General features: G+C 37.2%; 1 protein-coding gene across 5 annotated transcripts in view; it reads left to right on the top strand.

Moving 5' to 3' along the window:
• arhgap24 (Rho GTPase activating protein 24) overlaps positions 1–26,364 on the top strand; it is a 143,871-nt gene that overhangs the window by 90,520 nt on the left and 26,987 nt on the right. Inside the window, exon 1 of one of the 5 annotated variants that reach the window (XM_048166795.1) lies at positions 16,625–16,823. The exons of the other annotated variants lie outside the window; for them this stretch is intronic. Within the exon in view, the coding sequence (XP_048022752.1) occupies positions 16,751–16,823 (73 nt within the window). The 5' untranslated portion in view covers positions 16,625–16,750. Of the gene's footprint in view, positions 1–16,624; positions 16,824–26,364 lie in introns of those variants that run through there. 5 annotated transcript variants of the gene reach the window in all.

The raw sequence follows: 26,364 nt of genomic DNA, 5'->3' as shown, positions 1-26,364 counted from the left end.
ATGTTCTCTGACGGTTCCTCTTGCACTGCTGTAGCTCTGATAGATTAAAGAGGCCATATATGGAAAATAGGATTTTCTTGCCATTTTGAAATAAGAATTAGATCATTATGTTGAAATACTCCAATATCCACACAGACTATTTATGAAAACTAAAATGCACAAATTGCTCATCTTAAAGGGTTAGTTCACCCAAAAATGAAAATTCTGTCATTAATTACTCACCCCCATGTAGTTCCAAACCTGTAAGACTTTCGTTCTTCTTCGGAACACAAATTAAGATTTTTTAATAAAATCTGAGAGCTTTCTTTCCCTCCATTGACAGCTACGCAACAACCACTTTTACGCTTCAAAAAGTTCATAAAGAGATCATAAAACTAATCCATATGAATATAGTGGTTTAGTCCAAATTTTCTGAATAGAGTCAATCACTTTATATGATGAACAGACTGAATTTAGGCTTTTATTCACATATAAACAATGATCAGCAAACATAAACACAAGCTCAACCGAACTTGCTTGACATGCAAAAACAAACCTAAATGGTCCTTGCGGAAGCTCAAATGTGTTGCGTAACACACGAGAATGAATCTCATTGGTTCTCGCATGTCAAACAAACATGTTTGAGCTTCTGTTTACCAAAAGGCCGTGTGTCCACTAAAGCCAGCTGAAAACGCTAGGTGCTCTGCTGAAAACGCCTATCTGTGAGCTCTTGAGAGCGCTTCGGCAGTTTCAGTTGAGACTTGATATGGAATATGATATGCTATGATATGGAAATCTGCAGAAGTATTACTAGTATCTCATTTCACAGATGGTTTGTTTCTGTAGTGTTTCTATATAAAAAATTATGATACAATGTAAAGTATTTACTATGGCTCATTTTAAATTATTTTGTTCCATTAATTTTCTTGTTGTTGTCATCTGTTGACGTTGAACAAGCAGATTGTAGCGGTTGGTCGGTGTTGTATTTGTCCCGCCCCTTCTCCACTGTGATTGGATGAACATTCTTCAACTCTCGGTGACCGGTAAAGAATGCAGAGCGCTCAGCACTTCAGCATGAAATAGAAGCTCAGCACCTCTTTACGCTTCTGCCGTTTTAAAAACGCAGTGCTCCCATTGAAAACAATTGGAAAAATATGCTTGCGTCGGAATAAAAAGCTTTGGTGGACACACGGCCTAACTTTTGTGTGCGTTGATGAATGTTTATGTGAATAAAAGCCTAAATTAAATCTGTTCATTGTATAACGCGATCGTGTCTCTTCAGAAAATCCGCCCCAATTGATATGGATTAGTTTTATGATCACTTTATGAACTTTTTGAAGCATCAAAGTGGTAATTGCATAGACTGTCAATGGAGGGATAGAAATCTCTAAGATTTCATTAAAAATATCCTCATTTGTGTTCTGAAGGTGAATGAAAGTCTTGCAGGTTTGGAACGACATGAGGGTGAGTAATTAATGACAGAATTTTCATTTTTGGGTGAACTATCTCTTTAACTGTTATGATGTCACAACCATGTGACTGCTCACATTTAGATACAAACACAAGTATTCAGCAACTTGGCCAGGCATTATTACTCATTTCCCATACAAAGATTGTAGCCAGTTATAACAAAGGTAATTCTGGTGTTTATATCTATTAAAGGGTTTCACCCAAAACTGTCATCTTTGGAACACAAATTAAAGATATTTTGAATGAAATCTGAGAGATTTCTATCCCTTCATTGACAGTCTACGCAACTACCATTTTCACGCTACAATATGATTCCCTTCTATTTGTAGGTCTCTTTTGTAAACGTTTGTATGGTCTACGTGTCTCTACCTTTGTATATCAATTGCACATCATAAATATGATGCAGTAGAAATAACTTTCCCAGTCATACATCTGGATAATTGTGCATTTCTAGCCCACATAACAGATCCTCCCCAAATTTCTGAAGTTGGATGAATGATAATGCAAATCCACCAATGTCATCATTCACCTCATTTTATTACACAAGATTGTTAAATCCTCTGGTTCCTAACAGCTCAAAGGTGAATATTATGTCCAGAACACAAGTACTCAAGAATGTAAGATGATTTTTTTAGTTGTGAACATAGGGGAGATATAAAGGCATGTCTGCTGCATTTCCCATGGTCGTTGTCGAAGACAGACCTGTCTTATACATCCCCAAGAGACTGTGCAGTCTACATTAGATTAGCAGATGCCATGATTCTCATCTCCTAGTGAAAGCTGTCAACACTTTTTGAGGGTTTGCGTTGTCCTGCAGAGATTTTACTCACATTTCGAACTGTCAAAGTTGGTTAGACAGAGATAGAGAGACAGAAAGAGAGAAAGTAATTGAATAGGACTGAATGGGATTTGTCATAATGTCAGAGCGGAGGCTGTGATTGGTTCAGATAAGGTTCAAGTACTTCCCCTGTCAACGACCCTTGTGAGGCCTTCAACAAAAACATCCAGTTACAAGGATGTTTAGCGGTTGCAGTGACATGCGATGTTGAAATTGCAGCGGTCATCCATCAACTGCAGTACTCATCAGAAATGATGACATTTACTTAAGCAGTCTCAGCGTGGGATTATTAGACAGGGGAAAAGCAGCGCTGTTAAAAAAACTAGATCTCTGTTTCTCATGGATAGCCTGTAGGAGAGAACAATCTCAAATTAAATCTTTAATAACCCAGTTGTGTCAATGAGAGCAAATGGACAGACTTCTGTTTCTGATTGATATAAAATGTATATAATTTATATGTTTAATACATAATATGCAAATATGATTAATATATCATATGAAAAATATAATTATAAATATATATAATAAAATAATAGTGATCGGTTTCTAAACCTGTCAGTATAGGTGGGAGGAGAGGATATGGTGAATGTCAGACAGTGATCTGAGGAAGATATCCAGCGACGTAAGGTGGAGATGTCCCCTTGTCTTCTCTTTCTCACCTTGCCTCTCTTTTATATCCCTGTCTTTTATCTCTTGTCAGGTTTGTGATGTGAAGAGATGTTAAGGTACAAAGTCTGTAACCTCACACTTCTAAAGTCTCATTCTGAGTCAGAGCCAAGAGTCACAAGGTCACGTGGAGCCCTTAGGCTGCTTCTAAAGATGGTGTCATTTCACCTCAGCGTCTGCACAGCTAGTTGGCCTGTGGTCCAGAATGATAAATGATGTCATAAATAAGACTTTAATCCTATGGTGTTTCACTTTTAATTATCTTTTTTGTGAGGTTTACAGAATCTCATTTGAACAAACTATAATTTTTAAATGTCCAATACTCCTTACACAATGCCCTTGCAACTGCATTGCAGTGCTCTGATTCATTCAAAATGCCTTTGAAACTGCATAGCAACCCCCTAGCAACCACTCACAACACTCTAATAGCATAATTGCAACATTCTAAAAACATTTAGCAACCAAATTATGTTGCTGTCACTGAAAGCACCTTAGTTTTAGCAACCATTCACAATACCCTAAATGTATTGCAACCACACAAAACACTTCAGCAACTTCGTAGCAACCCTCTAGTAACCAACCATAACACCCTAATAGAAGAACTGCAACATTATATATTTAGAACACCTTAGCAGCCACCTAGCAACATTCTAGCAACCACATTACAATGCTTTAAAAAACACTCAAAACACTTTAGCAACAACATAGCAAAGTCTCATCCACCCACAACACAATGTTTTAGTGGTTTGTACAACAAAGTAATGTGGTTGCTAGGTGGCTGCTAAGGTTTTGAGTGTTTTTAGAATGTAACAATTCTGCTGTGGTTGCTAGGGTGTTGCTATGCAGTTGCTAAGGTGTTTTGAGTAATTGCAGTGCAGTTACTAGGGTGTTGTGGGTGGATGAGACTTTGCTATGTTGTTGCTAAAGTTAAATGGTCAACTTCATGTTGTTTCTCTTAGTAGAATGAAAAAAATCTGTTATTTAAAAGGTGATTAAATTATAACCACCCACAACACCCTAGTAACTGCACTGCAATTACTCAAAACACCTTAGCAACTGCATAGCAACACCCTAGCAACCACAGCAGAATTGTTACATTCTAAAAACACTCAAAACCTTAGCAGCCACCTAGCAACATTCTAGCAACCACATTACAATGCTTTAAAAAACACTCTAAAAACTTTAGCAACAACATAGCAAAGTCTCATCCACCCACAACAACCCTAGTAACTGCACTGCAATTACTCAAAACACCTTAGCAACTGCATAGCAACACCCTAGCAACCACAGCAGAATTGTTACATTCTAAAAACACTCAAAACCTTAGCAGCCACCTAGCAACCACATTACTTTGTTGTACAAACCACTAAAACATCTTAGCAATTGCATAGCAACATCCTAGCAACCACATTACATTGTTGTACAAACCACTAAAAACACCTTAGCAACTGCATTGCAACACCTTAGCAACCACAGCAGAATTGCTACATTCTAAAAACACTCAACACCCTAGAAGCCACCTAGTAGCCACATTACATTGTTGTACAAACTACTAAAACATCTTAGCAACTGCATAGCAACACCCTAGCAACCACATTACATTGTTGTACAAACCACTAAAAACACCTTAGCAACTGCATAGCAACACCTTAGCAACCACAGCAGAATTGCTACATTCTAAAAATACTCAAAACCTTAGCAACCATCCACAATACACTAAATGCATCACAGTTGCAACCATTCAAAAACCTGCAACTGCACTGCAGCCACCTAGCAACATTCTAGCAACCACATTACATACTGTAGCTGTACAAACCACTGTAAATAAACCCACCTACAACACTCTAGCAACTGCATAGCAATGCCCCAGAAAACACCAACAGCATATCTAAAAAACATCCCATCTAGCAACACCCTGGCAACACCCTAGAATCTGCATCGAAATGCTCAGAACACATTAGCATCACACATTTCCACAGAAAATGTAATAAATAAATAAATAAATAGTTTCCCTGGAAATTTGTTGACACCTCCAGCAGGTACACTGATTTGCATGACACAAAAATACAATGTAGAACACAAAGTGTGCTGTATGTTCATGTAAGGGGTGTTTTGGGGTGTACGCGTGCTTGTTTTTGCCCGGATCTTGCTGAGAGATAATGAGGTAATGACATTACAGGGTGTTTCCTAATGTCCTAAAGCCTAAATCTATGATCGTCAGCATTTTCTCACTAGCTCTATCTAAGCCCTATCTTACTGGAGATCTCAATCCCACAATCCCCTCTGTTCTCTACAGGCTCTCCATTCTGGCAGCTTACATTGGCCAGCAGCTTTGCCAGAGCAAACAAGCTCGATCTGGACTGGTAAAGCAGACGGGAGCGTTCAGGGATTACAATACAAACATTCTTATCAGCTGTCCGAACACTTTTGGGCCGGACGCTGCGTAAGAACTGTTATAATAATCCGAACAGGGCCAGCCGTTTGCCAGAATGTATATGTACATATTCAGGTATATTCTGGGGACATATATGCTTCTGGAAGTGAATTAAATCTGACAAACTCTTTCGTTGAGGATTCTCACATTTGAAAAATCAATTAAATACAGCAAGTATTTTTTAAAGGGGCCATGACATGGATTTTTTTAGTATTTAAAAAGGGTCATGAATTGAGAAATCAGCTTTTCCTTGAGCTTTTGATATATAAGAAGTCATCGTACTATAAGGTTATCCTGTACGTTTCAAAACTGAAAACTTCCTTGTTAGTCCAATACAAGCTTTTATTGACACCAGGCCCAGCGAACGACTCGTCCTGGAATGTGCCTAATAGATGCCTGCAGAAGAAATCAACGCCTACTTCATCATTGCAGTGTTAGCCCCGGCCCCTTGCCTATTAGTGAGATGACAAGGAGAGAAGAGCGATACAGGACAAAGATAACATTACCTTTCAAATGATCCTGAATGCTAGGAATATGGTTATTTATTTTCAACCATGTGAATGTCTCAGTTTAGCTTTATTTATTTGTAGTCGATACATTTCACTGTGGATTCTTTGGTAAATCAATCACATTTCAGCGCAGGCTTTGCAAACAGATTTATATGATATAGACTCGACAGTAATGCAACAACATGTAAGTTACTGTGTTAATTCTAATGCCTTAACTGATATGTAATGATTCATGTACAGTAAGATGTTCTTTGTCTAGTGTCAGTAAATCAATTAAATGGTCAACTTCATGTTGTTTCTCTTAGTAGAATGAAAAAAATCTGTTATTTAAAAGGTGATTAAATTATATATAGAAAGCGATCAAAGAACGCTCCCTTTACAATCGCAGGAGCTGTCAATCAAACAGCGCGCGAGTTTATCAGTGACAAAACTCTGGATTTATTCAACGAAATCTCTTAATTACATCACATTTGCACTGTTAGTTATGATTAAAGCATTTGTTAGTGTGCAGAAATTAAGTTGCAATGACGAAATAACTGCTTTCTTGTGCTCTGTGATTGGCTACAATGTTCATCAGCCTTTCATGCCACGATCTAAGTATAATGCCATTGATCTAGATGTAATGCTAATCAACACTTTTCATGATTTGTTAACCTTGAGAGCTGTAATGGAGCTGTAATGTGCGTAAAAAAAAAATGTTTTTGAGATAGAAGTAATACTTAGCTATTTCATATGCAAAGATGTTAGCCAATCACAGCAGTGGGCGTTTACACTGAAGTCTCACAGCAGACACGCCCCTTAAAACAGAGCGTTCAAACAAGAGGACTAAAATCAGGGTAGGTTAAAATGCCTTTTATTTCTAAATTATGATAATTTTTGATGTAAAAAACATACTAACATTATAAGTGCACCCAGGAAACATTATAAAACAATAAAACAATGCAGTTCATGACCCCTTTAATATGTTCAATGAGGTTATCTTATAATGTTAAAGCTTTTTTCCACAAAAAAACAACAAAAAATATATGCAGAAAAAATGTTTTTTTCAAAAATCATTCTGACCCTCTGTCTGAAATGATTTGTTTTTAAGGAGCAAATCCTTTAAAGCTTGTCAGTAAACAGATGATGCGTTCAAATGCTCCGAACAAACATATAATATTATAACGTTGATGATTTTAATGGGTTCTAGTTTTGACGAGACACAATGCTCGTGTCAAAAAATATATGCAGACAGGTTTCAGGCGTTAAGCGACTGAATGCCAGTGTGCAGTAAAACTATTCGTCAGTGTCTTCCTCTGGAGGCAGTCATATGCGAATATATTTGCCCATGTGACACCCACAGACTGGAAAAAAAAAAAAAAAGACGCCATAGATCTCAGAATATTCGAATGTTTTTGGAGCTTGGTTAAATGTTGATATTGGTTAAATGAATGTAAGATAAAAATAAAAAAAAGTTTTGCTGCTTTGCCTTTGAGATATTGCTCAGTTTCATATTTCACTGGTTGATGTTGAAAAGATACAGTTGGCATTGATTGGTACTGCGATTTGCCTCAATCTGTGTCTGTTAACTTGTCTGACAGCTGGAGATATTGAGCCCTATGTTTTGTCTACAGAGGCCTATTGATTCGATCATGCTGTTAGCTCAAGGGATTCACACCAACACCATAATGTGCAGTTCTGCCTTCAAGTGTCATGTTGACATTGATAAATCATAAATTACAGATGCTATATGTGATATCCACATGCACAATGCATGCGCGGCTGTCTTGCTGGTTTTATCTGAGATATTTGTCTCTCGTATTGATTTGACGTTGTATTTCAGGGCAGGGACGCAGTGGAAACTGTCTGATAGATTGATGTGTGCAGTGTCAGATTGTTGCTCGAGGCTCTACGAAGGAATTTGATCTTGGAAATGTAAATGTTCGAGCGCAGTGCAGAAATGAAATGTTTATGATTGTGTGAATAATGATCTCTGGAGCTGCACGCAGGGGTTTAGGACAGCTTGTGCTTTATTTGTCTCTGCCGATGGCGAATGAAAAACGATAACTGAGATATGTAGGAAGTACACGTGTTCCACACACTTTAAATTATGCTATCATGTGTGTTTCTTAGATTTTGATTAGGTAAGCATCACTATTTATAATTCAGGGATTCAAACTAAATATTAAATATAAACTTTTCCAAAGTGAGTTGGGCCTTAGCATTAGCGCTCTTGTTGTGCCTTGTGAATGTGATCTCAGGGGATGTATCGATAACTGACACAGCATGTGCTGTAACAGGTGTTAACTGCGTTAGCCTGTAGAACTCAGCTCTGGGTTTCCTGTAGAAAGTCCCGTCGGTTATACAGGGATTATGTTCAGTCTTCCTGTCAGTGGGAAACGGGAGTCTCTTCCGATAACCTAAAACAGGATAACGCAAGCAAAGCTTGCAATGTTTGCTTGCAGATGCAAACAAATTCTGCATTATAAATTATACTACCAGTCAAAAGTTTGGGACAGACGTGATTACAATTTTTCAGGTTTATGCTTACTTGAAATTGGTTTTGTAGATAAAAAAATAAAATTGTGCCTGCAGCCAGTGTTGGGTAAGTTACTCTAAAGTATTAATTAATTGCTAGCTACTAAATAATTATATCTTCAACAGTGTAATTCAATTACTGTACTAATTACTCTGTCTAAAATGTGTTGCATACTTATTACTAATTACTTTCTTAAATCTCATATCAACCTTGACCATTTAAACAGCCTACATATCTTTCAAAAAAATAATATAAAATTGCAAAAATTATTCTTGAACTGACCAAAGTATTTCAAGGGAGAAGGTTACATTAAAAACATACATTTTAACATTAAATGTTAAATTTTGATGTTAAATCCCATATTGTTTTATATAGAATTGTTCTATAGTCTATACCATATTTAATGTAATTACATCAGAAGTAATAATAAAGAGTAAAATTTTTTACAGTAATTAATTTCTTAGTAATGCATTACACCCAACACTGGTGGAAGCTTATGATGTCTTTACATCATAATTATAAGTGTATTTTATTTTATTGAAAATATTAATGTATTATTTAAATGAATTAAAATACTTATACATATATTTAGAATTCATAAGTAACTTGGAACAGTTTATTTTTGTCTATAAAACTAATTTAATTTTCATTTTATTAAATATTTTTTTTGTCTCTACATTTTATTCATACTTCTGTCAGTGTTAAATCATAGTTTTGAAGATTAGTTTTTACTATTATAAAAAGTGAAAAATGTCATAATAAAGAATTAAATAAAAATAAAGAGACAAATAAATTATGCTAGCTTATGAATTTCTTAATAAACTATTATATTTAATTTATTATTTACTATTTTATTTACATAATTTTAGAATTAATCAGATCAATTTATTTTTTGTCCTCAAAACTATTAATTATTAATGTATTACTTTTTACATGGATAAGTTGCATAAGGAAGGTATTTTTGGTCTCTACATATTTTCCATACTTATCGCCACCTTGGAATTATAAGGTTCAATCTGCATTCTGAGCAGTTTTGAGATATTGAGCTTCAAAGTTTTTGCATTCCATACTGTGCAGGCCCAAAATTTACACAACTTACAAAAAAATCACATAATGTTCTCACAGAATAAGAATAACTAAATTTTAAATGTGTATAGCTCAATTCCAAGGTGACTATATATTAATTAATGGTTTTGATAGCCCTAACCCTTTTATTTAAAAAATTGGAAAATAGTTATAATAAAGAATGAGATTTTAGTAGTATAGACATGGTAGACATGTTAATGCTGATAAATTACCCCTTTGTTTTTCAAGTATTAAAAACTCATTCTCAGCTTCAGTTGTTATTCATTTGTGAATTGTTGCGGCATATTGGTTTTAGAGTGTTTTTATATTGATAGCACCAATTTTCCACTAGTTTCATGAGTCAAGATCCCAAATTATCTGATTCCCCATCAGCAACTAGAGTACCGTATAAATCTCTCCCACAGGTGTGTCAGACTTCAAATAACATTAATCCTTTGTCAATCCCTTCAGGCAATGAAAAAGCGACATATAGTGTGGAAGAAGGTCACTGATATTAAAGTCGGGCCTGTGGCTCTCTGACAGACAGACCTGGGGGGAGGAGATCTTTTAGTAACTTAATACATTATGGGTAGAAGTACCTAATGGAGTAAATTACCTAATAGTTCAATTACCTGTTCTCTGTGATTTACTACGACACTTGCGGCTGTGACAATAAATCATTCCTCCATTGCAACCTTGGGTCTTGCTATTCCAACCAGTGTAGGTGTCGTGTGTACCAGCCCGGAAATGAACCACAGTGTCTGCTGATAAGTCAGTCCTGGGGAGCCACTGTCCTGTGGAGTTTAGCACCAACTTGCCTCAACACATCTGCCTGGAAGTTTCTAGTATACCTAGTAAGACCTAAACCCTTTCCTCAGTATGCTGTACTTGTGTTCTTGTGAAACGTCATCAGTCGCTGCCCAAATACTGTCCCAATTCAAGTTCACATCTAGCCAAGTACAGTTCAAATCCCCAGATGTGTTCTTTGCTCCGCCCTTATTATCGAGGATACATCAGGAGGTGACTTGTGCGAACCTGAGACAGCCTGGTATCCCAGAATGCATCTCGCACCAACCAGCAAGTGTCAATGGCAGAGGAAAAAACATGCATTATTTAAAAAATACTAGTTTTTCAGTGGAGAATGTAGATGTTGTAGCTCAAATCTGTGGTTTAAAAAGATAGTGCCTATTTGAAAATTTGCTTCTCCGTTTTCGGAGTTGTGAGATCCAGGCGATCACTGGACGCCCATGTACCCCGCCAAGAACAGCCTAACCCTGGCTAGTCTGATATCTCTATAATGGTTAAATATGAGATATAATTTGTCTAATTGTCTAATCTTTGGTCTCATGAATCTATTATTTGTTCCCAGGCATATCGTTTTGGCTGAGGGTAAAATTAAATTTACTTTATATATATATATTTATATCAGTTAGAGTGCTGACTTTGTATGTTTGACTGAATTGTTTGCTTTTAACTGGTTTATTAGCATTCATTAATGGGAAAGGTTAGCTTCACATAATGAAGTCAGAGCACTAGGAGCATTCATGTGACTAATGATTGTATGTACAATGAAATTAATATGTTAAGCCTTTGTAGTGTTGTTTTACTATTAAATTTGCCACTTTTGTTGTTTTCCCAAGCTTAAGCAATGTGATTAATTTACTTGCTTGTTATTTGTTTCCTAGTAGTCGTTTCTGATGGATCAGCAGACTTTGAGCAATTCAGCATTACTTATGTGCTACTGACCCTCGTAATATTGATAGTACTCTGTGTACTCTGTAATGGCCATAATAAATTGTATACAGTGAAATGGGACTGACCCGAACTGAGGCACGGAGGCTGTTTGACCATTTGTCAAGATGACCTCTTTTAAACTTGAGATGCATGATTGAACATAATTCTGATAAAGCTTGGAAAGAGCAGCACTAAGAATTCTGATGCATTTTAGTAAGTCTCTTCATTTGTATTGATTCATTGATTCATTTGAGTCAATCCATTTGTATTGATTCTTTGATTTGTTTGAATCAATTCAATGTTTCATTTAAAACACTAAACCAAAGAATTCCCAGATGTCTGTTACATTTTTTTGTAAATATTCACAAATATTTATTTAATACTGATGTTTATATGAACATCAGGTATTCCAGCTACCAAAGTACTTACAGTCCAGTGATTTATATAATAAATCATATATTGCCTTATTATTGTTGTTGCAAAGAATATGATGTTTATAATCATTTGAATCAAAGAACCAGTTCAAAAGAATAACTAATTCATAAAACAAAAGAGTTGAATCATTTATATTGAATGTATTTAATGGATTTACAACTTGATAACCTTTCTAGCATTGATAAAATGTAATTAAACAGCACTGTTTAAGAGTGTGTGCATTTGGCAGAATAGGAGAGAATTATCTTATGAGTTTCTTTGCCTGAACAGTCAAAGACTGTGGGAAGATTAAATTTGGCTACTGTTGGCAGTCAGACATTCTGCAGCAATTCCTTCAGCAGCAGTGAGCTGAGGTCTCATTCCATTTTGCCAAAAAACTACAAAATAAGATAGAAGAAAGTCTATTTAGAGTTTTTCTCTCTATTCAATATTGTTCTGTATGTGACAAGGTTTTCATCATGTCATTAAAAAACTGCTGCAGGATTTGAGTCAATCCCTTTACTTGGAGATTAATTCTGCTCAGAAAGCCAGAATTCAGACCAATTAATTCTTTTTTTTTTTTTTTTTTTTTTTCACCACCATCAGCATCACCAAACCAATTTGTTGTTCTGTGTCCCTTTTCACAGATTGTGATGACGATTTTCAACAGTTGTTAAGATTGTAAATCTATCAAAGTTTTTATAAATTCATTTTTTAAAATGTTAATTAATTACACTACACTTTGGGTTATATTACCTTGATATTAAATTACAGAAAACTAGTTAACTCTGATGCGTGAGTGTTTCTAATACAACAGCTGAGGGAGTGAAGACAAATTTAACATCTTTTGCTCTGACAACGTAACCAATCTCTCAATTTTTTCCCCTTTTTTTTCTCTTTTGAAAAGTCATTGAAACGCTATCATGGATTTTTCTTGTGCTATTGGAGCAAATAGGAATGCAAAAATTATATTTGATGTATATTTGTTTCCATTCGTCACTATAGAAGTTTACCAAACAACACTCTTAACCCTTAAATGCATACCTCGGGTCTTTAGTGACCCGGGACGTCATTCACTACCCTCCTCCTCGTTCATTTTTTAAAAATAGACATCAACCTTCTTGGTATTCCTCAATCAATTTATTATAAAGAATATAACAAGAAAAAAAATCATAAAATTATAAAAGAATGCCTATTTTTGTATTCATTTTTTGTAAAAATTGTATAGGGTCGCTAACGACCCGAGGTGTGTATGAGTGTATGTATATTTTTTTCTGCACAACAATAATTGAATCTTAGATGACAGAATAAGTGCAATTCACCTTTATTCCACAAGGTGGCAATGTCTGATACACAATGCTGAAGTGACAACTCATTCAGACAGAAAACGAAATAATAAGAAAAACATGAAATGGCTCAGCGATGTACTGCAGAGCAAGTACTGAACGCAATCAAATATGAATGTAACTGTCACTGATGGATCTGGTGAAGCTGTTAGCGATCGAAATATTGATTTTGAAGATGTTGAAAATTATATAGTTTTGAGAATACGTTTGAGATCGCGAATGGGCTCATGTTCGTGTCCTCAAACATAAAACTAGCCCATTATTTGCTGAATTTATGGGGAAATGAGCTCTGACGAGGACAGTGATGATGGCATAAAACATCTGCTCAAACTGAACCCTTTCAAGCTTTTATTCTTCTGTAATTGTTACTCTAATGTCAGAAGAGTTTTATATTATCGTGACAGGTAGAGATCCATCAGTGTTAGATATAGATCCGGGTCGATAAAGACCCGAATATGTAAGAATGATTGGCGAAACTCATGCATTGTGGGTTAAAATGAAAGGTTCCAAAAGGGTTTTTTTGCAGTGATGGCATAGATAGAAGATCCAATTTGGGTTCTCAAAAGAACCTTTCAGTGAACAGTTCTTAAAAGAACCATTATTTTGTTTAATAAAAAGAACAATAAATAATCTAAAGAAACTTTTTCCACTATAAAGATCCTTTTGTACAATGTGCAAGTTCCATGGATGTTAAAGGTTCTTTATTTTTAAATGGGACCAACTATGCCTCTTTAGCCAAAATGTAATATAAGTCTCCCAGAATGTGTCTGTGTAGTTTCAGATCAAAATACCCCACAGATCATTTATTATAGCTTGTCAAATTTGCCCCTATTTGGGTGTGAGCAAAAACATGCTGTTTTTGTGTGTCACGCTTTCCAAAAGAGGGTGGAGCTTTAACAGCTCGTGCTTCAGTTGCTCAATAACAACAAAGTTGGAGAATCTCACGCTGCCAAAATGACTAATGACGGACACAGATGGAGTGACTCAGTAAAGTTAGTGGATGGTTAGTGGATAAATTTATGCAGCTGTTGTGGAGTTGATTCAACTTATCGATTAGCATGTGCCATCATGTTAATCTTTTGTGCAAATCCAGTGTTGAATTGACCCTCGTTTGTGAAGCATGTCCTCTTCTCTAAAGCAGCCCAACATGGCCTCACCCCCTTTCTTGCTTGTTCCCAGGGGCAGGGTTTATGTAAATTTCAGGGTTTGTGATGTCACCAACCTGGGAAGAAGCTCATTGTAGTCCCTACCAGCCATTTGTTGTAGTGATTTCTGTAAAAGAAAATATCTCCCTTTGCATTGAGCTTTGAGCGGCGTAACTTTGCCGATGTTGTTTATACCCACACTAACTAAAGTTAAAAAAGTGAAATCATAATCAAGGACCCCTTTAAGAGTGCATGACGACTTCCACTTCTGAGAACTCCGGAAAACCACACTATTGGCTTTTGATGCACTCAAATAAAAGTATTTAAAGATAACAAAAATAACCTACTTCACCTTTAAATAACATTTTAAAGCACTTTAGCTACAGATTCTCATTATGGCTCAGAAGTTGCATCGAATTTCATCGAAATGAGCAGGACGTCTACTTCAGCTCCTTTACAATAGAGATTGGCGTCTGTCCTCACAGGTGAATGTATGTCTGGTCTCTGTGCACTTTAGTGTGGTTCGTACGCAAGCCGAGATTACTTTCACATACATACTGAGTTACAGTCATGAACCTAGCGACCACGTAACCAAACACTGCAAAGCATACTCCCCCTGTCATTAAGACACATTGAAGTGCACTAAGTGGTGTCATGTTGTAATGTCAGTGCTAGTTCATTGTGGTTGTCTTTTAGGGAGGTAACTATTCCGGTAGAGATATATAGAGCAGAACAACTAGAGTAGCCTTTCACCTTTGCCCTGACCTGGTCTTTTCAATCGCAGTCTCAATGGATATCTAGTGGGCTATAGATGAGGCTCTTCCGCCGCTGGAGTTGAGCTCGAACTCTCACAATGGCTGATGGGAGCTTGTGGACGCAAGATGTGGACGGAGCCTGTTGATATGAGTCTGTGAGCTGATGGTGGATCAGATAAACCCAGTCTCCCACTTTCCCCTTCTCTGTGGGGGGCACTGAAACCAGACCCCCAGACATGCACCGGAGGAGCTGGAGATATGAGGCTCATTGTTCAAAGAGAGTCGAAGCGTTTATCTGCAGTTGGAATGGACCAAGTTGGTTCAAACCTGAGAGTCTGCTTGAGTATTTAATCAGGTTGTGTGAAGATAGGTCTTCATCACCCTCATCAGTGCCCTCAGTCTTAACCTCATGTTATCTTAAACAAACTATAAGATTCAAAAGTTCTCCTTTGATGTTTCTGGTTAATGATGATAATGGCGTAGATTGTGTAGTACACCCCTGACCTCCTGACTTCTGAGGAAAACACTAGTTCAGCATTCCCTAATAATCATGTATATATAAACACACACACATATCGCTTCATGTCGTGCCTAACAACACCCTTCAGCTGTGACTTTTTCCACTATACAGCACTAGCCTTGAGTACCTTATTGCTTTTATAAAACAGTTACCACACAATAAAAATATTAAAGCCAAAAATATGTATCAATGCAACTTTCATGATGTAAACTTTCACTAAAATCCTTTCTTCTGCTGGAAAAAAGTGTCCCTGACCGTGAACAGCAACAGAAGTTACATTATTACACCATTAGATGGCAGCAAAGACTGTCTTTATGAGTGTGTCAGTCAGTAGCGAAGACTTTTACATTGAGAAGACTGAATTGTTGTGAACACGGAACAAGACACAAGTGACAAATGCTTTGACTAGCGCTGTCAGTCACGGGAAAACCCCTTAACTGTTAAAAGGACAAGATAATACATCGGACATTTAAACAGATTTTTTATTATGAACGTAGGACTGACCTGAAAGAAAATGCTAAATCTGAATGCAGGTAATAAACTCGCTCAATCGATCTCTTTCTCACAATATTCTTCTACATAATACAGTAAGCTTCATTGAACAATATCAATTGAGAACAAACAGTGTATGTTGCTAAGAGTGGTTGCTAAGGGTGTTGTGTAGTGATACACAGAACCGATGGGTGAAGCGTTCATAGCCGTGTTTTATTGTGAATAAAACACAGCTATTGACCAATCAGAATCAAGGACAGGAACTAACCGTTTTATAAATAATTTTATAAATGTAAAAGCTCAATTTCTTTGAAACAGTAATACTGTTAAATATTATTTTTGTATATTTTACAATTGTATATAATTTCTTATTATTATCAATGTTGAAAACAGTTGTGCTGCTAAATAAATATATATACTGTATATATCAGGAACTGTTTAAAAGATATGCTATAAATAGCCACCCAAAACAGCCTTTATATATATATATATATATATATATATATATATATATATATATATATATATATAAAAAAAGGAATCCTCTGAAACAATTTATTCAAAGGTTTGACTGACAGACTCTCTGGAGAAGGGGCCGTTTTCTCTTCTTTTCTTTAAAGAGATTCTGGGTCTGTTGAAACTCTCTATTGTTCACCAAGTAGAGCCACAGAGAGAGAAGTGGGTGTACCCGACCCCCTCCCCTTCAGGTCTTTCTTCCCTCCTCCTCGGTCCTCACTATGGACCATGTCAGCGCTCCTCACGTCTGCAGGCCCATAGTCTCTTGACAGACCCACTCTCCTTCCAGCTCTTCCCCACTTCTGAGGCCTCTTTTCTGGAATAGGTAGAGCAGGAGCGCTGCTTCATAATGGAGGTGGTGCAACAGGTTGGACATCAGCTATCTCCATTTGGGATATCAGAGTGTCTGTCTGCATCTGCAGGTAATTCTGCTCTTAAACGTTCAGTACTGCAGCTGATAAGGTTTTTAGTTGACAGAATTGTTTTAGTTTGCGGCTAGATATGCTACAAGTTCAGTTGTATTGATTTTGTCTAATTTGTGTGTTTAATTGTAGTTTTAGGTCACATTCAGCTTATTTCATGTGATTCATTATTCAATCATTATGTGGAAACATAAATAATTTAGGCCAATCATTTTCTATAAATCATTTGGGTAAACTGAAGATTCATTTCAACACTCACAGATGCCAGAATGGTTGTATTTGTAGTAATAATCATGTTTGGGCCCTTGTGTCTTTCAGAGTCAGACATTATTTATGAGTTTAGACAATTTCATGAACAACGAACTGTCTCTGCTTTCTTTCCCGCTCTCACATTTTCCTCCAAACAGTCCTAGTTTCTGTGTTTCTTCATCATGATGTTCTCAGATGTGTTTATGGATCTCGGCTGTCTTTGAGTACCTCAGATGCTCTCTAGGTTGTGCAACTCAACTAAGTCTCTGTTAAAATAATACAAAGCCATTAATATTTGCATGATATCCCCATGAATATTTCTCTGCGGCTCCCTTAAGGCTTTTAAAAACAGTCTTCATGGTAGCTGAGAGGAGTTCAAGCTCAACCAGGATGTATGAAATATGTTATGTCTATCCTGGGCAAACAATGCTATACTGCAATTGTCCTTTTTCCTGCCAACTCCTGGTGCTTCCTTAGTGTACAGAGAGCATCAAAATCAAATATTTTTGGTGTTTCACAACACTGTTGTGAAAGGAACATAAGAAAAAATTATTATCTGTATCTTTGCATTGTTGGTGCGATCACAAAAATGATTCCCATGTAACAATGGGCTTATTTATGTGGCTGTTTTGTTAATAAAATGGCTGTTGATCTTTGGGATTAGCAAAGTCAATGATGGGAACACACATAATGGAGCATTTAAGGGTGAGGGGGCGTTTCTGGTGAAGGTATGTGACAGTAATTGCTGCTCACTATAACCCTTTTGTTTGGTTCCACCTGGTTTGAGCCGTCTTATAGCTCAGGTCACTCATTAAAGAGCAGCCGAGCTCATATTTGACGAGACACATGCACAGGAAGAGACATACAGCACAAAACATACATACATGCCTCCACATTTAGAACAATACATTTTATCATTTTTTAAAAATGTATGTACATACACACTGTTCAAAAGGTCGGCTTAAAAGTCTCTTATACTCACCAAGACTACATTTATACAATCAAAAACAGTAATATTGTGAATTATTATTACAATTTAAAATAGTTTTCTATATGAAATTTATTCCTGTGAGGGCAAAGCTGAATTTCAGAAATCATTCTAATATGTTGATCTGGTGCTGTTACCATGATACAATTTCATTTTCATAATTTTTTAATGAATAAAATCTCTTACAGTCACTTATGATCAATTTAATGCATCCTTGCTGAATATTAATATTTGAACGGTAATGTATATATGAAATTATTTAAATAAAAATAGAGCATTATGTTTATAATCAACATTTTCTGCCATCTTGTTCACTTCTTGTAATGCATTATGGGTTCGAAAACCAATTATCAAAAAGAAAACTTTTTTTGGAGAAGTATTTGCACCAGTGATGCATTTTCTAGATTTGTGGAACAGATCCTGAGTCTAAAGCCTCGGGTCTCATTGGTTTTGTTATTCCTGTGACAGTTCACTCTGCTTCCTTTCAGAGTCCTGTGGCGTGACAGGTTGTCTAGTCGGTTCAGAAGAGCCGTCTGCCCATCGCCCCATGCCATCAGCGGCAGATGGTGTGGGTTTTGACTTGTTAAAGTCTCAGGGTACCTCAAACACAGACACTGACCCAGAGACTGGAAGTCTTAACAGACAGTGCCTGACTGAAGCTCTTACCCTTTTATTTTGCTACAGTCAGACACAGACACTTTAAGACTTTAATTAGAGGACTGTCAAGGAAGAGTTCCCTTCTCCTTTGATCCTATATTAACATAAAACATCTATTACCTGTTTAATATAAATTGTTGCTATATATAATCAATCATGACAACTCTCGGAATAGTTTTAGCATACTGTGGAATATGGCAATGTATTTGGTTTTGGCAGACTAGATCTGCTATGTTGCTGCTGTTGATTATTGCTGCTGCTGCTGCAGAGAAAGTATGGAGCAGATCTAGGCAGGTGGAGCTGGGGGAGGTAGAGGGTTTCAGAGAAACTCTGAAATGCTACAGGACTAGCTTACAGCAAGCAATGAACCAGACTATTTAAAGGTTCAGTGTGTAAATTTTAGCTGCATCTAGTGGTAAGGTTGCGAATTGCAACCAACGGCTCAGTCCACCGGTCACCCCTCCCTTTTGAAGCACTTAGAGAAGCTACAGTGGCCGACACAGGACAAAGATGTTGTCGTCTGAGACAGTTATATTTACTTAATTATTCAGTAAAACAATATGTTATTGTGAATATAATTTTTACATGTTCATCATTGTGTCAGTGTTTTATTCGCTGACTTTAGCTAGCTTTTTTGCATGCTAGTTAGTACAAGGTAAGAGTAGTGAAGCAGCTGGCTTCTTCGTGCAAGCTGCCTCTAAAAACACCAATGAAGAACAACAACATAGTGACAAAACATGCTCTGTAGGGCATTTTGTCCATTTAGGGCTACTGTAGAGACATGGCGGCACAAAATGGCGACTTCCATGTATGGGGACCTGCGGTGTATGATATAGAAATGGCTCATTCTAAGGTAATAAAAACATAATGGTTCATTATGTAAGGTCTTTATACACCACTGAAAACATAGTTATGTATATTATATTGCATTTCTCCTAAATATTACACATTGGACCTTTAAATGTTGAGCAAGCAATTTCATTAGCTGCAAGATCAGTAGAAGCCAATCAGCTTGTGCCATGCAGTAATGATGTAATTGTAATTGTTTGCGGATTGCATGTAAAGGATCTGAGCCTGCGCCCTTGTAGAGTTTCATTAATGAACTAGATATACAAAGTTCTGTCATGAAACTCTAGATGGCGCAGGCTAATAGGTCCTTTAACCCAACCTGCTCGTAATCACATCGTTATCTATAGGGCACAGCTGATTGGTTCCTGCTGTACCAGTAGCTAATAAGCTTGCATGCTCAAACTTTAAAATACTTTGGTATAAACCCTCCACCTTCCCCAGCTCCACCTGTATAGATCTGCTATGGGTAATTCATGTACGCTATATTGTACAGCAGCAGCATGTCTTACTTGCTCACAGCAGCATGTTGTGTATGTATTGGCAGTAGCAAGTCCTGTACTTGCCCTGCAGCAACAGCAGCGTAGCAGATCTATTCTGCCAAGACCAAACATATCAACATTGTCATACACAAACACTCAGAGAGTTGTCATGACAGAAACATATTTCACCTCAGATGAATCTCTGTGTGATGCAGTTAACAGGAGCTATAAATATAGAAAATGCCTTTGAATCTGCCAACAAAACTTCTGTCGTTTGTCACAATAGAAAATTTCACTGGCTTCTGCCAAATCACAAATGTTATTTGTCGTGAAGGTCAGTAGATTTGAAATGGGGCATGGAGAAACTTCTCACAATAACAGAGAATAGCACCATTTACTTGGGATTACTGAAAACGGCCACCTTTGGAGATATAATCCTGTTTATTGGTCAAATCTCCTGACAAGCATGAAGTCTCCCTGCTATCTTTCACTTTCCCCTGTAGTACTTGGTTTATCTCATTCTATGTTTTCCCAGACAGCAAAGTGAGATTGACATAGTGCCTTTGATTGGATTTACTGACGGAAACAATGGCCTGTGTTATCTAATTGTTAGAGATGAGGGACTGTGATTAGCCAGTGATTCACCATATCTGTATTACGTACCTTCAGATTAGTTCACTCACCTTTGCCAGCCATAAAAAAAGCCATTGGATTTACTGGCTAATCATTTTTCTTTTATGATAAAACTAAATGATCAATTTGTCACAATAAGTGTCAGTTCAAGAAGTATTACGTGTTAAGGTGCAGTCACTCTAGGATTTGATCATGCAAACCTGCAGTGACTTTAGGCATCAGAATATGTTTAATAAATAGTGTTTAAAAGCAGATTCCTCAGCCGAAAACTAATTAAGTTTATGTAAACTGATTATGTTTATGCCACATATCTGTTCAACTTGGTCTCTCGATCATCCATAATAAAAAGACTCAAATGGATTGCATGTTAATCAAGTGCTGGATTTATTCCATGACTTTCCAAGATCTAGTTTCTAATGGCAACGTTATCTTCTGACAGCTGCTTGGGCTGTTGGACAGGCAATCCATCAAATTCTCATCAATTATGTTTCATATTTATCATAACGGTGAGTCTGAATCTCTACATTATTCAGTTTCGCCAGCTATCGCAGGAAGAGGGTGGTCTCTGTGCAAAAACGATAAGCTTTTGAGATCACGACCTGGTTTATTTACATGATTAAATGCAGTTATTAGATGTACTACATTCAGAACATAATGAAATTGTTTTGTTTTATGTACTTTGACTAATGGAGACATGTTTACTGCGTAAGCCTTGCCATGGGTTGTAAATCCAAGTTAAGATTATTAGGCCCGAGCACAACAGACCGTTTGTGAGTTTGTCTAATCCCTCACGCCACACTCCTTATCAAGACTATTTCACGAAGGTCACGATTTGCAATTGCCGCAGCTGAAATCTAAATGACGTAATGCTGAATAATCTATCGCGATGTGCAGTAGAGCGATATGATAGCAGTGTGACAGCTACAAGAATTGATTCAGTATGTCACTGGACTCAGAGTGCAGGGAGAAACTTAAGCTTTCCGTGCAACAACATCAATCATTCGTGCCACATTAGCGCTTGGAGACAGAGGTCGTCCCTTAGAGCTCATAAGCATTGCTGTATGACTGAGACTTGGAAAGAAAGCACAGAATAGAAAAGGTGAAATATGTTTTGTTTGCAGGAGTCATGGAACTGCGGCTTGCTAACTTAATGGAACATACTAGCTGGAGATTACTGTAAACATTCCGCCTCATTCCTTTGCCACGGCAACAGAGGTGCAACACCATGGTGATTCCCTGACAACAGACAACAGTAAACAGCTATCAGGCAACCCCCTGCAGAACTATAATGACTGTACGCATCTTAACATTACTGCTTGAATCGAGGAGAACCAGTCATTTTTAAGCAGTACATTTGTAAAACTTTTATTTCGTATTTGTAGTTCTCACAAAAAAATTCACAACACCTCTGCATACGCATATGAATTTGTTCTTAACTTTTGTTCATTAACATTTGTTCTAATGTTAATGATCTTGGAGTGTTCTAAATGTGCAACCACATGCCCAAGGTTGGTCATTTGCATAAGACATGCCCAAACCATCTCCACATAAGGTCTTTGCACACAACTTTTCCTTTATAGCCTTTCAGTACTCTCAGCAAAAATATGATGCTCTTTAAAGACGTGCAACTCAAGCTATTTCATCTGAACACGATTATAAGGCCACCCAGAGAGATTTTGTGGTTTTAGTTTTCCCACATTTTTCGTACTTTTAGAATAACAAAAGTTATAGTTAAATCATGATTTGTTCATATGCAGATTTTGTGTACAAATTTGTGCACATCCACACTTAGTGAATGAGATCCAGTGACTGGACAAGAGATGTCTTTTTTGTTTTTGTGTGGCTGTGCAAAGCTCATGAATATTTAATGAGGTAAGCATTGAGGCAAATTATGATTGGTCATCTGTCACTAAATACTCACTGTTGGATTCCAGCAGGTCTTGGTGATATCACATGCTAAATATTGACATAGAATAGAGTTAGATAGTGATGTTACAGGCTGTTAACCCTCTCAATCACTTTAGTCTTTGTTTATGCTTTTCTGTTTAACTTTCTAAATTTCAAAGTGTGAATGTGGTGGGATACATTAAAGATAAATGACAAACTCTTTTCTATGATTGTGATTCCTGTGCATTTATGTTGATGTGCATTGAAAAAATACAAGTGTGAGACATTGATTAACCCAGAGTTAAAGGGTTAGTTCACCCAAAAAGGAAAATTATCCCATGATTTACTCGCCCTCATCCTAGGTGTATATGACTACATCCTAGCTCTTCCAAGCTTTATAATGGGTGTTTTTTGAAGCCCAGAAAAAAAATTATGCATCCATCCATCATAAAAAATAATCCATATGACTCCAGGAGGTTAATAAAGGCCTTGTGAAGCAATGGGTTTTTGTAAGAAAAATATCCATATTTAAAACTTTATTAACTATAGTAACTAGCTTCTGCCAGACGCCCATACGCATCGATTTGCGGTGGAAGAGTGACCCCTGACCTGACACATGATGCAATGACGAACATGGAAGCACAGAGGATAGAGCAAAGCAAAACACCGGTCACGAATTAGAAGTCTAAAGAAATTTTAAAGAGAAATGTCAGAGGATTTCGATATAAAAGAAGAGGAGCTTGAGTTTGTCGCCCAGCCCTATTAGTATGAACCGCGAGAGGCATCTAAAGCTGGGGACACACTTAACGACTAGCTGAAACATTCTTATGCTGCGTTCACACCAGACGCGACTTGCGCGAATAAATCGCGCTATTCGCGCGTAGTTGGACGCTTGAACATTTTGAGATTACTCGCTTCATTCGCCTCTGAATAAACACAACTTGTCAGTGGGGAAATAATTGTAAATCACAGCGAATAAGCTCAATTAGTCGTCTTTAGTTGGCTTGTATATATATATATATATAGCTCAAATTGAGTAAAGACCGTTTTTTACAACTTATCAGATTGTCCGACCTCCTCACTCACTTTCTTTCAAACACGATCCTTTTTATTTCTGTTTCTATAAATGTATGAAGATGTACAGCGACGATGATTTTGTCCTCCATTGTTGTTTCGAATTTCTGCCTCAGCTCGCTACGTCACATCACTACTAGAGCAAGCTCCTTATTGGTTAACGCGGCGCGGAAATTCGCCAAAGTTCAGATTTTTCAACTTGCGCGGTTCACGCGAATCACGCGTTAAGCGCGTCAAACGCCAGAATCGCTCAATTCGCGCGAATCGCTCAATTCGCGCCGCAGGATGTCAGTTCGCGTCTTTGCATTGACTTGACATGTAAATCACTCGCGCTTACCGCTTCATTCGTGTGCGGTGTGAACGCACCATAAGACTGAACTCAACACACTATATGATTTTAACTGCTGACTATAAACACCGACTGAACGCAACTGGCTCTGACTCGGCACGTTTGGGCATGATCAGTCGTTAGTATCAAATTACATTCATAATCGGCCTTACAATCGTTAAGTGTGTCCCCAGCTTAAGCTTACGATACTCCTACATCCTGCTTCATATATCGCGTGAGGGGTTACTCTTTTGGCGCAAGTTGACTTGCATGCATACGGTCGTCTGACGGAAGCTAGTTATTTTACTTTATAAAGTTTTAAACATGGATATTTTTCTTACAAAAACCCATCGCTTCGCTTCAAATGGCCTTTATTAACCCCCTGGTGCCGTATGGATTATATTTATGATGGATGGATGGATTTATTTTGTGCTTCAAAACATACTCCCCGTTCACTACCATTATAAAGCTTTGAAGAGCCAGGATATTTTTAAATATGTCTCCGATTGTGTTCGTCTGAGAGAAGATAATCAAATACACCTATGATGGCTAAGGGACCATTCATGCAATTTTGTTTTTGTCAAGTGTCATTTAAAAAAAGGCAAGGTCATGCTCATGCTCAAGGCACTGCAAAAAATGAGCTAAATGGTCAAAAACATCCATTAGTGCATAATAACATAGAAGAACACTGCAAACGTAGTGCATGAAATGAAAGGGTTAAGCATAGTGTGAAAAGTGCTTTGAGTTTTCAATGTATTCTTTTCCTCTCCATTGTGGCTATGTTAGACAATATAATGGGTTATATAAGACTTTTTTCATGACAGGGTCATTAGATCAGAGGAGGCTAACACCATGTTCCAAACAGGAAGCAATAAATCACTTCTCTTTCATGATAATCTAAGGTTTTTTCCTAAGAAGCCATGATTGTGACAGTTTAGTTTTGAACTTTGCAGCATTACTCTAGGTAGCCCCGTCCGCAATGAAATCCCATTGGTTGCGTTATAGCAGTATAGCAGTGTATTAAACATCAAATGTGTTCTGGCAGTGAATGTGTGGACTAGTTAAAGTCGGCATGAAGGGGACGTTGTGATAGTCTTTTCTTACCTATTGTGACTTATATCTGAGTGAAACGGCTTCTTGACCAAGAAAAAAAAAAGTAGGGCGGGACTTAATTTTGTCCAATGGGAATTGATTGGATGGTTGTGGTTTGCTATTGGTCAGAGGGGAAGTTATTTTGATTAAAGATTATGAGGGCACATGTATTTTTTTAAAATAAATACTGATAATAAACTGTAATATTCCATAAAAAACACAATTGTCCATTTTGATTTCATGGTCACTTTAAGATCTCTTTATCTCGCTTTTGACTCATAAGTTTGAGTGTAATTGCTTGTTAATTATTTGCATTCTGGCGGTCACCATAATATACTGGCACAGATCGTCTGGTCCATCCTGGACATTATGGAGGAATAAACAGGAAGAAGCAGGAAAAATGAGGTCACTGATTTTGTTGCATTAAAGGAAGGCATGCAAGTCTTTTCTTCCTGTTACTCACGTCTGTACTGACTCTTTGGTGTCCTGCTCTGAGGAAAGGGACAGAAAGAGTCAAAGTCAAACGCTTTCAGGAGTCAAAGTATGTTTGCATAACAATCCGTTCACACAGCGCAGCCTGCGAATGCCTCCGACAGCTGCGTGGAAAATGCTTCCTAAACACCAGTGACATCTGAATAAAGACCTTCAGTTGATTATGTCAGTGCAGTTGGTGTTAAACCCACAAGCATGCGTGACAGACGTTAGCTCTAAGATTTACTATACTATCAAACCACCATCTTGAAGATCTCATTTAATTTAATGAGATGAATAAGAGTTTGTCTGGGTCACTGGTTACTAACCAACTTACTGGAAGGACACATGGTACACACAGACACGCTGTTCAAGGAGAAAAGATATTGCTAATCGGTTTACTCATGGTGAACACAAAGATGAGTAAGTTCAGAAACACTGGAGCAGTTGTTCAGGACATCCTGAGGAAGGAGGGTGTGCATTTCCAAATCAGGGAAACAGGAAAAATGCAGGGAATGCTGTAGAGATGACTGAACAGGGAGTCAGTCTTGACAGATAATGCTTGGGTGTGTGTGTGTCGGGGGTCAGGATGACTAGACTAGACAGTTTTATGTTTTTCATCATGAAAAGAAATGTATGCTCCATTTAATTAATGTATAGCATGGAATGTGTCTTTTTTGTCCTTATGAAAAATTGCTATGGTAACCACAGTATTGTGGTAAGCTTATTAAGCTTTTATTATTCCCTCATTATATTTTTGCATTAATAAAACATGACCCAACAACAATAATAAAATACATATGAATATGAATTAATTTAATTTTAAAGTCAGCT

Source organism: Megalobrama amblycephala, linkage group LG18, assembly GCF_018812025.1.
Source record: "Megalobrama amblycephala isolate DHTTF-2021 linkage group LG18, ASM1881202v1, whole genome shotgun sequence".
Taxonomy (NCBI): Eukaryota; Metazoa; Chordata; class Actinopteri; order Cypriniformes; family Xenocyprididae; genus Megalobrama; species Megalobrama amblycephala.
This window is presented reverse-complemented; position numbering and strand designations above follow the sequence as displayed.